Raw genomic sequence first — 12,673 nt, 5'->3', positions numbered from 1 at the left:
CGTATATTTTCTCGATTTTCAGTGAATTCCGCGCCTTAAAAAAATGATTTAACGGCATTTTCTCGTTTATTAAAATCATAGGAATGGTTTAAAAACGTTTAAAAGAAAAGTATAGAAAGTTCAGAAATACCTTATGATTCTCTTGTTTACATTTTTCTTGTAAACAAAAAAACTGTCATAGCTACTTTAGTCCCATAAGCCTAATGTTAAAAATTTGAAATTTTAAGTTCGTTTTAAATTGCATTGGCATTATCTAATTGGAATTTGTTTGTTTACAAACCATCTCATTATTAGTCTAAGTAGTCTTGTTAAGTTTGGCTGAAATGTGTTCAGCCGTTATTGAGTGATGGTGTTATATTGTTCGCATTGAAGTTGATCCCAAAGAGCTTCGCTCGCTTCGCTCGCTCCGCTCAATAATATTCTCCTTCAAAGATTTATCATTTGCTTCAATTAACTTATGCTTAACTGCATGCATGCAGTTACAACCAAGAAGAATCTTTTCTATATTTTTTCAAAATTATTTGAACAGTCACAACAGCTGCTGATCGAGCATACTGTCGGTCACATAACACCTTTTAGCAAATTTCCCTATAGGGAAGAAGCTATTACTGTAGGTGGCAGGGTAAGACCTAGGCCCGGGACCGATTTGCTTTTACATTTTGATGTCCCCCAGAAGCCAAAAACACCATTCGTTAAAATTTTTTTATATGTATAGGTATATATATATATCCGTGAGTATAACTAGAGTAATTTTTGTCCGATTTTAATGAAATTTGGTTTGAAGGTGTAATGCAGGATAAACTTGAATGAGTTCGGGATCGGACCAAAGGAACAGGATTTATGTGGTAAAAATAGGTTTTTCTCATTTTTGACCCTTAAAACATAAAATTTCCTTGTTTATCTCTAGACCTTCTTAAAGAGATTAAAAAACAAATAATCCAGTATATCAAAGTGTTTTTGTAGGTTATTAATTACAGAGAAAACTCAAAAAGTTGTTAATTTGAAATTCCCATGTTATTCTCAAGGAGAATATTGTAAAATGTTGTAGTTTGCTTATTTATGGATATATTTTGATCATATTTTGCAAATTTATTGATTTTATACTAAGCTATAATTATTTTACTGAAGAACACACTTTATTAGTTTCCTTGTAGCAGCAAACCTAATGTAGGTTTGTGTTCCTTGTAGGTGTTTGTTAAACCTAATGCTATTTAAAAAGATTAATTGAAAATCTATTTAGCAAATGGAAATTGGCTTAGATGGCAGGTTTGCTGCAGCGGAGGTATTATTGCTTTGTAGGAGCCAATTTATAAACAAGTCTATTATAGTTAATCAAGTATTTAAGACTAAACATATTGATATGAATATGAAAACAAACTTTTAAAAGTTCTCTTTGCATTGTTGGCTAGGCTGTCTTTATCAAGGCAAACCGAAAACCCACCTGTTTAGTTTTGCACCATTGTTTACACCCTGTATTTTGAATAGAGAACATGCTTTGTGTATTTCAGCTCATTGTATGGCTATGTGTTTATTTTCCAGGGTCAAAACCGCAGCAAGAGGCCTCCGCCTTGGAGCAGACCGCAGTCTGCGGAAGGATCTGCAGGTCTGCGCCGCAGCAAACTGGCAGCCAAGTTCTCAGACCCTACTCTTCATGACCCAGGTATACGAATCAAAACGCTTAAAAGATAAATTTATTGCATTTGCTTCATACATAGTTCTCATGGTTGATTAGATGAAACATATTTTGGAGGTTTCAAATAGAATTGCATTGTGTTAAGCTATAGAAATAAGAATTGAAATATCTTTCTGACATGGTGTGAGACATAGGAATTATGTTTCTCCTTACATTAATTTACTTTCTTTGTTGGAATCGAATGAACTTAAAGAATTTCACGCCCATCACCTTTTCCAGTACATCATCAATTGTAAAATTACAAAATTTAAAGAAATCTTAATTCAACACATACAAAACTACATGATTGTGTCATTATTATTTTAAAATACTTAGTCTAAAGACTATTATATATATAAAATATTTACTGCAAATCCTTATACACAATAAGATACATAGTCTTACACATGTAGTCATGCACAGGGGCAAGAATTATAAAATGAAAAGTTTTAACCTCATTGAGCTACACCCTGTATTTAAAATAAATAAATAACCCATGTTTAAAGTTATGTTTTTATAAATTCTTCTAAACTAAAAAAATTATGTTAAATCAGAAATCTTTCATAATAACTTAGTTGTTATGATTTAACTATTTTTTTATCCTATATTCTCAATTTACAACTATGATCTCTCTTATGATATTGAAGCACAGATTTTAAATTTCGATAGGGTTGAAATTCTGTCTCCGAAACAACAAATAATGCAATACCATTGTACGTTTAAAAGACTAATTAGTAGCTGAAAAAAGTTAACATTTTAAGAAAAACATCATCATATTAATTATTAAAAATAATACAAATATCTATCGAAGACACTATTATAATAACACTAATATGTCAATTATATCTATACCAGGGGTTGTCAACCTTTTTTGCTCCATACCACCCTTAAAATCTTGAATTTTTCTCATACTCCCCGTCCTCCCACCCACCATATATAAACCCATCATATATCATATTTAAATACAAAATTCTACTCCCTCTTTGTAATAAAATATCTAATTATCTATACTATTTTTCAATGTGATTAAATCTAAGGATCTTATATGGCTGCATTTCCAAATTCATTTTACATTATTTTTGCTTTACTTTGTATTTTTATTTATTAGTTTTCTAGGAGCGCTCATGCCCCCCTGAAATCCTACAGGGCAAGGCAACCGCTGATCTATACCATAAAGTGTGATTTACTTAACTCAATCAGACTAAAACTGTATTAATAAAAGTAGTATGGTCAAAATATAATCAGAGCCGGCCTTGGTTGTGTGTGGCCCAGTGAAAAAAATCAGAGGGGGCCCTTACTACCCAAAAACAAAGTACACCAACAATAATAATTAACAAAAATATCAAAATACAATATTTGCATTTATGCACATCCCTTTTTTTTATTAAAATACTGATGTAAAATTCAAGGACTTTTAACCAGTTTTTGTATTTTGCGCCTAACAAAGGGCTTCCCAAGCAGATGCGGATCCAGGACTTTTTTGAGGGGGGGGGGGGCGCACTTATTTTTTAACATATTATTTGGACGAAATTTTCCATAGGTATATGAACGAAAAAAGTGTGAACTTTACGAGGGTTCAAAATTAAACCCATTTTTGAAGTTGGTTTCGGTTTACTGGTACTTGTAAAACAACTTGAATTGGTGAAAAACGTTTCAGTTTATTTGGTTGCTATGCAATAATTTTGTCTCGACCATGGAAGACTATAATGATGTTTCTGTGATCGCAGGGTATGTTGCAGCCGTGGTATGTGTGCAGGGTATTGTCCGGATCTCAGGAAACGATAATGAGTCAATGTTCACTGGGATGTTCAAGATATTTCTGAAATCGCGGGAGACGAGAATAATATCTTATGGTGTTCATGGAAGATGCTCTCAAATCCGCCATGATCGCGGGATACGAATATAGTCTTCGATATAGCCGGGTTGTTTACGACTTTCCCGCGATCGTAAGAGATGATAGCGTTGGCTACGCGATCACGGTAGATGATGTTGAAGACAATTTTAAGGTTGGATGTAGATCCTACCGGTTTATTTAGAGGGTAATTTATTGATTATCATTTGTTCCCTTTTAGCGAATTTCCCTATAGGGAAGAAGCTATTACTCTAGGTGGCAGGGTAAGACCTAGGCCCGGGACCGATTTGCTTTTTCATTTTGATGTCCCCCAGAACAAAAATTTTTCATCACACATTTCAAAAAATAGCACAAACACTTTTTATGGGAAGTAGCTAATACCGTAGGTCTCATAGTAAGACCTAAGCCCGGGACCGATTTACTTTTTCATTTTGATGTCCCCAGAGGCCAAAAACACCATTCGTTCAAATTTTTATATATCTGTGTGTCCATCCGCATGATAACTTGAGTAATTTTTGTCCGATTTTGATCAAATTTGGTTTGAAGGTGTAAGGTGGGATAAACTTGAATGAGTTCGCGAACCAGCATGATCGGACTATGGGAACGGGGGTTTATGGGGGGTTTTATGGGGTAAAAATAGGTTATACCCATTTTTGACCCTAAAAACACAAAATTTCACAATTTCTTTTTAAACCATTTTGTAGAGCTTAAAAAAACAAATAATTTAGTATATTGAAGCGTTATTATGCGCCTAATTGTTACGGAGAAAATTCAAATAAATTGTAATTTTAAAATTCCCATGTTACTCTTATGGAGAATAAGTCAACTGTTGTAGTTTGCTTGTTTATGAACATATTTTGATAAAAGTTGAAAAATACATTAATTTCTTACTAAACCACAGTACATTTTAATATTCTACATAAAAAAAAACTTTTTACCCTCCCTGTTGCAGCAAACCTAAGTACTCATTAAACTAATTATGTTTAAATAGGGAATAAATGTGACATTTTTAAGGAGACATTTTAGTTTAAATCCAATCAGGCAAATGGAAATTTGCTAAGTCTGCAGGTTTGCTGCGGCGGGGTATTTATTTTTACCATAAAAATCTTAACCAAATAATATAGGGTTATATATAAATCAAATCAATTATGGAACACACTCAAAACAAGCTTCAAAATTTACAATAGGATGAAAAGATTAGGCCTACATATGTACGATTTAAAGTCAATGCCAGAACAATTGATTATACAACTAAACTGGATAATTTTAAGACAGGTTATGGAATAAAGCCTAGAATATCAATTTACAGTTACGCTGAATTCAATCTAGTTCATATGGACTGGAGTGGATCTAGTGCAACACATTTTGAAGTAGGCAAAATGTCCTTTATTGAGTCGAGTGTGACTGTTTCCTTAAAATAAAAGCTACTAAAGTGGAATACACTTGCAGGGTTATGTAAGTTACGAGGGAAATACATTAATTTGTCAATTTCTGGCAGTTAAGTAATTACTAGTGTCCCTGTTGCTCGAATTCGAGCAATTGCTAAGTATTACTGACAGGTGTTATTTTAAAACAAATAACATCCATAATTTCTGATAACTCTAATAGATTCGACTCAAAGATTATGGAAATACTCAAGATGTACATAACAGATCGATATACTAATCAACATTTCTTGTAAATCTTATCATTTTTCAAAAGCTGATCTTGTTTTTTAGTGTTTTCTACAATTAGCCTTACTCATAGCCCCATTAGGTTATCCATGATTGTAAATTCTAAAAAAAAAAATTATTTCTATTTCTTTTCCTTGGTGGTGTTCTATGACTTTCCTATTTTTCCATAGTTTTCAAATTAGCTCTTTCAATTATTACTACGAAATGCAGCACAGTGTTAATTCAGTTTTCTTTTTAGTATATAAATTTATCCAGGCTCTCTCGCTTTTTTCTATTGTAATATTTACGCCAACCCAAATTCAAATAGTAGGCTAAATGTCAGTAAATGTTTGTAGCAAACTGTTGAATTGGCAATCTTGTTGACTGTTTACAATTAACATATGTTCTTCTCCTCACTTTTAATTTCTGACAACAGCTGGAGTTTCATAATCATTTTTGTTTCCTATGTTAATCTTATGGAGAAATATAAAAATTTAAAGGGCCCCAGGGCCTCACTCTCCAATTATTTCCCTAAAAAGAAAGTTTCCTGCACAACTACACGTTACGCTCTTTGCAATGACACCAAAAACATGTCAATCGGTTCAGTAGTTTCGGAGGAGTAATTGTCACAAAAACCTGCTTGTGTGTTAAATAAGTAATAGATTTGCTAAGAGTGTAGACCAGGCCCAACAATACAACATGTTAGGCCTACCCGATAGTTAAACATTTTTTGTGTCCAGGGGGGGGGGGGGGCGCCCCCTAGCTGGATCTGCTACTATTCCCAAGGTGCGGGGCCTTGTGCAGCAGCACCTTTTGAATGTGCCTAAGGCCGACTCTCAGTATAATTTCATATAGTATAGCCTACTGATCTTATTGTCAACTGTGTTTAACTTAAGTCTCTTGTTTGAAATCTGACTGTGGTTAACCCTCGAGCGGGCGCTTGCGGAGTTTTCCTCCGCACTTTTAGTTTTTGTTAATATAAATATGTATAATGGGTGTCGGCAGTCATGTCCGGCTCTACACTTCACGCACCTCATCCTGGGAATGCTCCTAAGCTCTTTTTACCCCCGAATCCCTCCTCATTTTGTTGTCAGTTACAATTCAGTGACGCGGTGTCAGTTTGCGGAGGTTTGCTCCGCGTGCGCCCTATCGCGCAAGTCCTTTGCGCTGAGTTTAATTCCTCATGCGCTATTGTCAAACTGCGTGTATATTTTATACATAAAAAATTATAAACATGTTTAAATGTATTATTTCATTTATAGTTACTATCAAATATATTTTGTTTGCGTGTATATGTATAATTGCATTATTGCGGAACAAAACTCCGCACGCGCATACCTTTATATTCGAAAATTGCTCAATATCATTATTTGAAATGTTACTCATATTAATTCAAACAATTAATGTTATTAACAAGGAAATTATGTTTCTGATTAGTTTATTCAACATTTACATATAATATTTCGTTATAACAACAAGTAAAATGGGTGAAATTTATGCTATTTAGTGTTGCGGAATAAAACTCCGCATGCGCCCGCTCCTGTTTTACTGGTGAAGCGCCTCCTTGAGGGTTAAAAATCAACTTAAGGTAATGCTGTTAATTTAGGTAATGCTGTAAAGGTAGCTGTTAAATTGCAATTTATATTTAAAACCCTTTTAAAGAAAGTTGGTCAGCAACGCTGAACCTTTAAAAGTGCCCCATTGAAATAAACCAAAAGCTAGGGTAGTGAAGCCCTAAAGAAAATTAATTACTGTACCTTTTTAAAATCAATTCGTCCCTCCGCAAAATCATAAGCTTTAAAAAGTTATAGCACCTCAAGCTTAAAAATTTGTTAAGTAGGACTCGAAAAAGGGATGTTATAGAGAAAAACTTATTGTATTTAAGTATATAGATTATTTATTGAAGTGGATTGTTTCATTTATTTTTTTCAGAGAATAAGTTTTCAAGAGATGACTTGTCAGTGCCAATATGAAACCAAACACTGTACTACAGACAGCTACCTATTCTATAATTAGTGATCTATGACTCCTCAACAGTAAACTTGTGACATATTACTAAATTCTTAAGTAAAAAACACATATATGCTATAAGTATTATTTTCTGATTTCAGATTATTGTGCAGATTTTGGAGCAACTTACACTTTGTCTTCCTCCCAACTGTTTAACAGCCTCATGGGGAGTTGTTCAATCAATGAGGGCCTTGACTCTGACTCCACCCCTGCTCCAAGTCCTCAGCCGAGTCTAGGTGACACGATCAAAGCAGCGGCTCAGCTAGAGCCTGGCCTCACGTCTAAACCTCCACTTCCACCCACACCCTCCCCCCAGACACCCATGACCTCTGATGATATCATCAACCTCAAGTTCCAGAGATGGTTCCCTGATGCCATCTTAGAGTCAGAGATTATCAGTAGAACCTCTCTATTTGTCACACCAGATCACTCGGACGATGGTGGTAGTGTGCTGGACGAAGCTCCAACGACTGAGAGGAATGAAATCACACAAACACCACTTCCTGTCAGCAACATTAGTACTTTTGTTAAGAAAATTAGAACACCCAACGGAGGTGACGAATCTTCAAAAAAGTCAAATGTCAGATTTGATGAAACGAAGAATGAAAATTGTGTCGATAGGATACAACAAATTAAGTCACCAAAGATTGTCGTCCATGAACCTGATCTATATGGTTGTGATATTGTCACTGAAGATTTTGTGTCGGATGGAAAACACAGATGTTTAACACCTAATTACATACCCACTCAGGACAAATCTTGTAAAGTAAATAACGAGAAACGTTTATCACATTGTGATTTAACTGGAAATTGCTCTCCCTGTGACTTAAATGTGAGATCTCACAGTGTAAATCTCTATTCTGAGAATGAAATGTGTAAAGATAACGAGCGCAATGTTAAATCAGCGAATTCGGGTAAACTAACAAAGGAGACTTTTTATTCTGGATTGAACAAAATAGAAAATAAAAATATAAATTCAAGCAACTACTCATTGAAAGGTGAAACACCCCTGTCTAGGGATGATGTTGATAGTCCTTTTGGATTTGAAACATCTGCTTCAAAGTATAGGTTGACGTCCACTCCAATAACATATGACAATATTACAAGTTCGTTCAATGGTAGCTGTGAGGGTAAAAGTGCATCAGGGACTACAACCCACGTCTTTGAACAAGAATATGAAAATAATATAATTGATTCCCTATCTATCAGTGAAAAAAATGCAAAAGACTTTAAATCTACTGATAAAAATGGAAAACATGAACATACTCTGTCATCACCGATTAGACTCTGTTCTGAGCAAGACCAAGTGTACCATGCTCACCTCCAAACATACAAAGCTATGTTTGAAAATCAAATATTGAGAAACAATGTAAAAGTATTAAATTCTAGAGACACTGATCAATCTAAGAACAAAGAGACTGATACGAGTACACATAAACAAGAAAAGCACACTCACTTCTCAAAATTTATAAAGCCCTATGACTCCTCATCAAAAGATATTGATATAGACGGACCAGAGCAGCATTCTAAAGATCTAAAGGCAGAGAATCAAATATCCCAAGTGAGAGAATTCATCAGTACTGGTAATGGTCAAGATTCAATACCGGATGAAGACAGAGATTCTGAGAGTAATTCAAACACTGGAAGGAGAAATGATGATGACACATCAAGCCAAATATACGAGCTTCTCAGCAAGCATAGAAATGGAGAAAAAGGGAGAAAAAACGTCAACCAAAAGATCAAGAAACCAGTTAAAGAAGTGTGTAGAGCTGCGAGTGTTCCCCCATTTCAAAGTTCAAAACCTCCCTTGTCTCAATTGAAGCATATTAATCCAAAGAGTAGTGTAGCCTTACACCAAAACACCAAGAAGAAAAACAGAAGAAGCATGTCATATGACGCTTCAATCACTCCTGTAAGTTTTTCATAAGGATTTCTTTCATAAGTTACATGCATTTTATAACTGTAGTGATCAGTGTCAAACACAATAAACTTTAATTGTTAAAATATTGCTATTATGTTGAATTTATTTTTTTTTCAAAAAAATAATGCAATTTTAACAAAATGCAAGCATGTTAACGAAATGTGTCTTTTTTATAAACCATTTTAATTTAATAAAAGAAATAACTAGATTTTTATTAATTAATTCATTAAATGCAACATAAATCTTTTGTTTTAAAGGACATTCTTGAAAAGGATTCTGGTGTATCGTCATATGAAGATATAGTCACAATGATAAAGGTCCTTGAAAAAGAAGATTTAGAATCACGTAAGTAAAAATACAAATTTGTGATAAGCTCAAGACTTTGCAATAACAAATAATTGTTGTATTGCCAGTACTTGCCAGCAGTTGATGTATACAGAATAACACACTCTGTTTTAGGCTAGCTTTAATTGGCAGACTGTAAATTGGAAGACAAAACAAGATTACAAATTTTATTAATTCAATATAGAGGCTAGAAATGCATACTAAACTTATAAAAATATAATAACCTAACCTGCTATCCTAACCTAACACTTCTCTCTCGTCTTTGTAAATCATATTCTCTCGGTTATAGGCCTACCTTAGGAGGCCTTTCATAAATGTGACTTAGTTCATATGTCACATTTATGAACCTTCTTGACTCAAAAATAAAGGTTAACTAGGCTTAATTGTCCGTTTTCATTGAAGGCATCAGTTTTGTAAACTAAGGTTTAAATGGCTTGGACACATCAGGCATAAAATAATATAACAGTGGAGTGGTAATCCTTTTCACAATCTAGACCAACAAACATGATTTCTTTAATAACAGTCCATGTACTTTTGAAGTTAGTAAAATATTAATAAATAGTCATTAGCAAATAACTTCTTAAAACTATTTTTTTTACTTCTTTAAGCATTCTTTTTGTAATCCACTCATTTGGTAAGTGTAGCGGTTTTGTGAGAGAGACTTGCTTGTTCTTAACCCTCTTGTTAGAAAATCTTTTTCATTTAATTAATTTATAGTAGTTTACGCAACGATTGCGTAAAGAAATTTTCTACTCGGGTCGTTAACACTATTTACGCGGATTGCGTACACTACTTTACCTACAACAGTGTTTTAATTACTAAAAATCACTACTCATAACTTCTAAGAGAGGTTATGTTTTTGTTTATAACCTCTCATTGCCACTGAGAGTGATGCAACGAAACATTGTACGAAACACTAATTGCACCACTCAACAATTAAATTGGCCTGAACTGCTGATAATTTGAAGTTCAAATCATTACAATTTTACTCATTCTCTCTCAATCCTTGAACCTCATTGGTCCGTTACTGTACTTAAGTAAAACTATGCTGTTATGAAAGTAAACAATGCTGTTATGTAAAACTTGTCAATTCCAAGACTGAACTGAAAAGGCTTCTTTAAAAAACGTTTGTAGGTAAAATTTTTAAAGACACTTTTATGTAAATAAGTGATGGTTAAGTACATTTTTGTATATTATGAATTAGCTCTTAGCCCCAGTATACACAGGGGAGACTTCGATCGCCTGCCCTGGGATAACCTTGAATGACCTCTAGTCGGGCACAGTCGCTCTGAAATAGGTTTTACATTGTTGCAGTTTTGCGGGGGCTGTACAATTGGGCGTGACATGGCTGGAAGACGCATGACCAAAATCAGCCAACTCCAGGTCCATCTTCTCACTGACTGGTCAAATCTGTCGCAGGGGTCAGCAACAGATTTGTGTCACCCTGAGACAATGTTTGTTTGTTGCTCTAGGAATGTAGGAGTGGGATGCAACTACAAGTCGCCCCCGAACTGCAAGACTATCAACATCAACACCTCATTTTGTGTTGGGATGGAAAGCTGTGTTTTGACTGCTGAGACACCAGCCTTTCTTCTCCAGGAATAGGTCTTCTCATGCTGGTGCTGCTTTTCTGGATACCTTTCTTTACATGATCCAACAAAATGACAAATGAAACGGGAAACATTCTGTAGTAATAAAAATAACGTTTTCCAGCACTTTTCAAGTCAGCAAACTCACTTGTGAAGCCTGTTTGTACCCCTTTCTAGGAGAAAAGGACACATGCTCACTTTAATTTAAACATGGTTTCTGCTTGCAAAGAAGAAGTAGAAGCAACATCTTGTCCGCCTGCATCGACATCTTGTTGACAAAAGACATCTATATTTTGGTGGCCAACCCTAGTGGCTATAGTTGGCAGATGTAGCAACCTCTGTCCCAGGGGTAGGGACTTCAAGGTTATCCCAAGTCGCGGGGGCATGCAACTGATGTCGCGTGGCAGGCTACCGAAGTTGCCTCAGTGTGTACCAGCCCCTAAGCTGCAAGTTACTAAAGTAATTAGCCTACCATTCCATACTAAAAATTACCACACATTTTGGTTAACCATTAAAAATGGAATTCTCAAAATCAAATACATTTTTTTCAGCTGTTTTAAAATACAAAACATCTACTGCTGTTGAAAATCTAGTTCCTGAACCATCATCAAGCGCCAAGTAAGTTGTTTGAACATCTTGTAGTCTTCAGTTATAAAACTTAAGTAGTACCACAATATATTATGTGTAAACGTAATTACAATAGTTATTACAGTTGATGAATTTTAAAGGGAAAGAAATATTGGATATTCAAGTTGATTGGAATTTATATTAGTGGTTTATTGGGTTCTGCTTATTTACATAGTTTTTTTATTTACATAAATTATGCAGCATCAACTGAAGTGGGGATGGCTTTAATTGGTTTTTCATAAGAGGGATATGTTTTATATTGAAAGGTAGCGAAAGTTCTGTGAAATTGGTAAGGGAGATTTATTTGGATGTATCGACTTCAAATCAAAGTCAAGTTTTAAAAGTAAGAAAAGTAAAACTCTTATAATCCAAACTCCAAGTATCCAAATCACCGATTATCCAAAAGACAAAAAGATTAAACGCAAAATCGTGGTTGCGGAAAAATTCTAAAATCCCTAGCAGTCATGTAGACATCATCATTGTTTTCCGTGATTACGGCAAAATTCTGACAAACTACAGAACTTTACCAGTAATAATCATCACCCACAATAGTCTTATTACCCACAGTAGTCGTTATTATTTTCACAGTAACCCTCATCATCTCCTGCTGTCACAGAAACATCATTATGGTCTCCTATGATTGCAAAATCTTGAATGTCTCCCACAGTCGTGTGCAGATCATCATTGTCTTCTGCAATCACGAAAACATCATCTTTGTCTCCCGCTGTCACAGAAACATCTTTATCGTCTCCCGTGGTCCCGTAAACATCATCATTTTCTATTGCTGTCACAGAAACATCTTTATCGTCTCCCGTGGTCCCGTAAACATCATCATTGTCTATTGCTGTCACAGAAACATCTTTATCGTCTCCCGTGGTCCCGTAAACATCATCATTGTCTATTGCTGTCACAGAAATATCTTTATCGTCTCCTGTGGTCCCGTAAACATCATCATTTTCTATCGCTGTCAAAGAAACATCTTTATCATATCCCGTGGTCACGGAA

General features: G+C 34.8%; 1 protein-coding gene across 5 annotated transcripts in view; it reads left to right on the top strand.

Annotated features, from left to right (window-relative positions):
* The window catches only part of LOC128988149 (uncharacterized), a 151,121-nt gene that overhangs the window by 110,810 nt on the left and 27,638 nt on the right, over nt 1-12,673 (top strand). For all 5 annotated transcript variants that reach the window (XM_054409376.1, XM_054409377.1, XM_054409379.1 and 2 more), the window contains 4 exons: nt 1,540-1,660; nt 7,288-9,098; nt 9,365-9,452; nt 11,593-11,659. In XM_054409376.1, the coding sequence (XP_054265351.1) occupies nt 1,540-1,660; nt 7,288-9,098; nt 9,365-9,452; nt 11,593-11,659 (2,087 nt within the window). The remainder of the gene's footprint in view (nt 1-1,539; nt 1,661-7,287; nt 9,099-9,364; nt 9,453-11,592; nt 11,660-12,673) is intronic.

Source organism: Macrosteles quadrilineatus, unplaced genomic scaffold, assembly GCF_028750875.1.
Source record: "Macrosteles quadrilineatus isolate MER2022 unplaced genomic scaffold, UCM_ALF_1.0 Scaffold_2__2_contigs__length_208266976, whole genome shotgun sequence".
Taxonomy (NCBI): domain Eukaryota; kingdom Metazoa; phylum Arthropoda; class Insecta; order Hemiptera; family Cicadellidae; genus Macrosteles; species Macrosteles quadrilineatus.
Note: the sequence above shows the minus strand (reverse complement) of the source record. Positions and strands in the feature narration are given on the sequence as shown.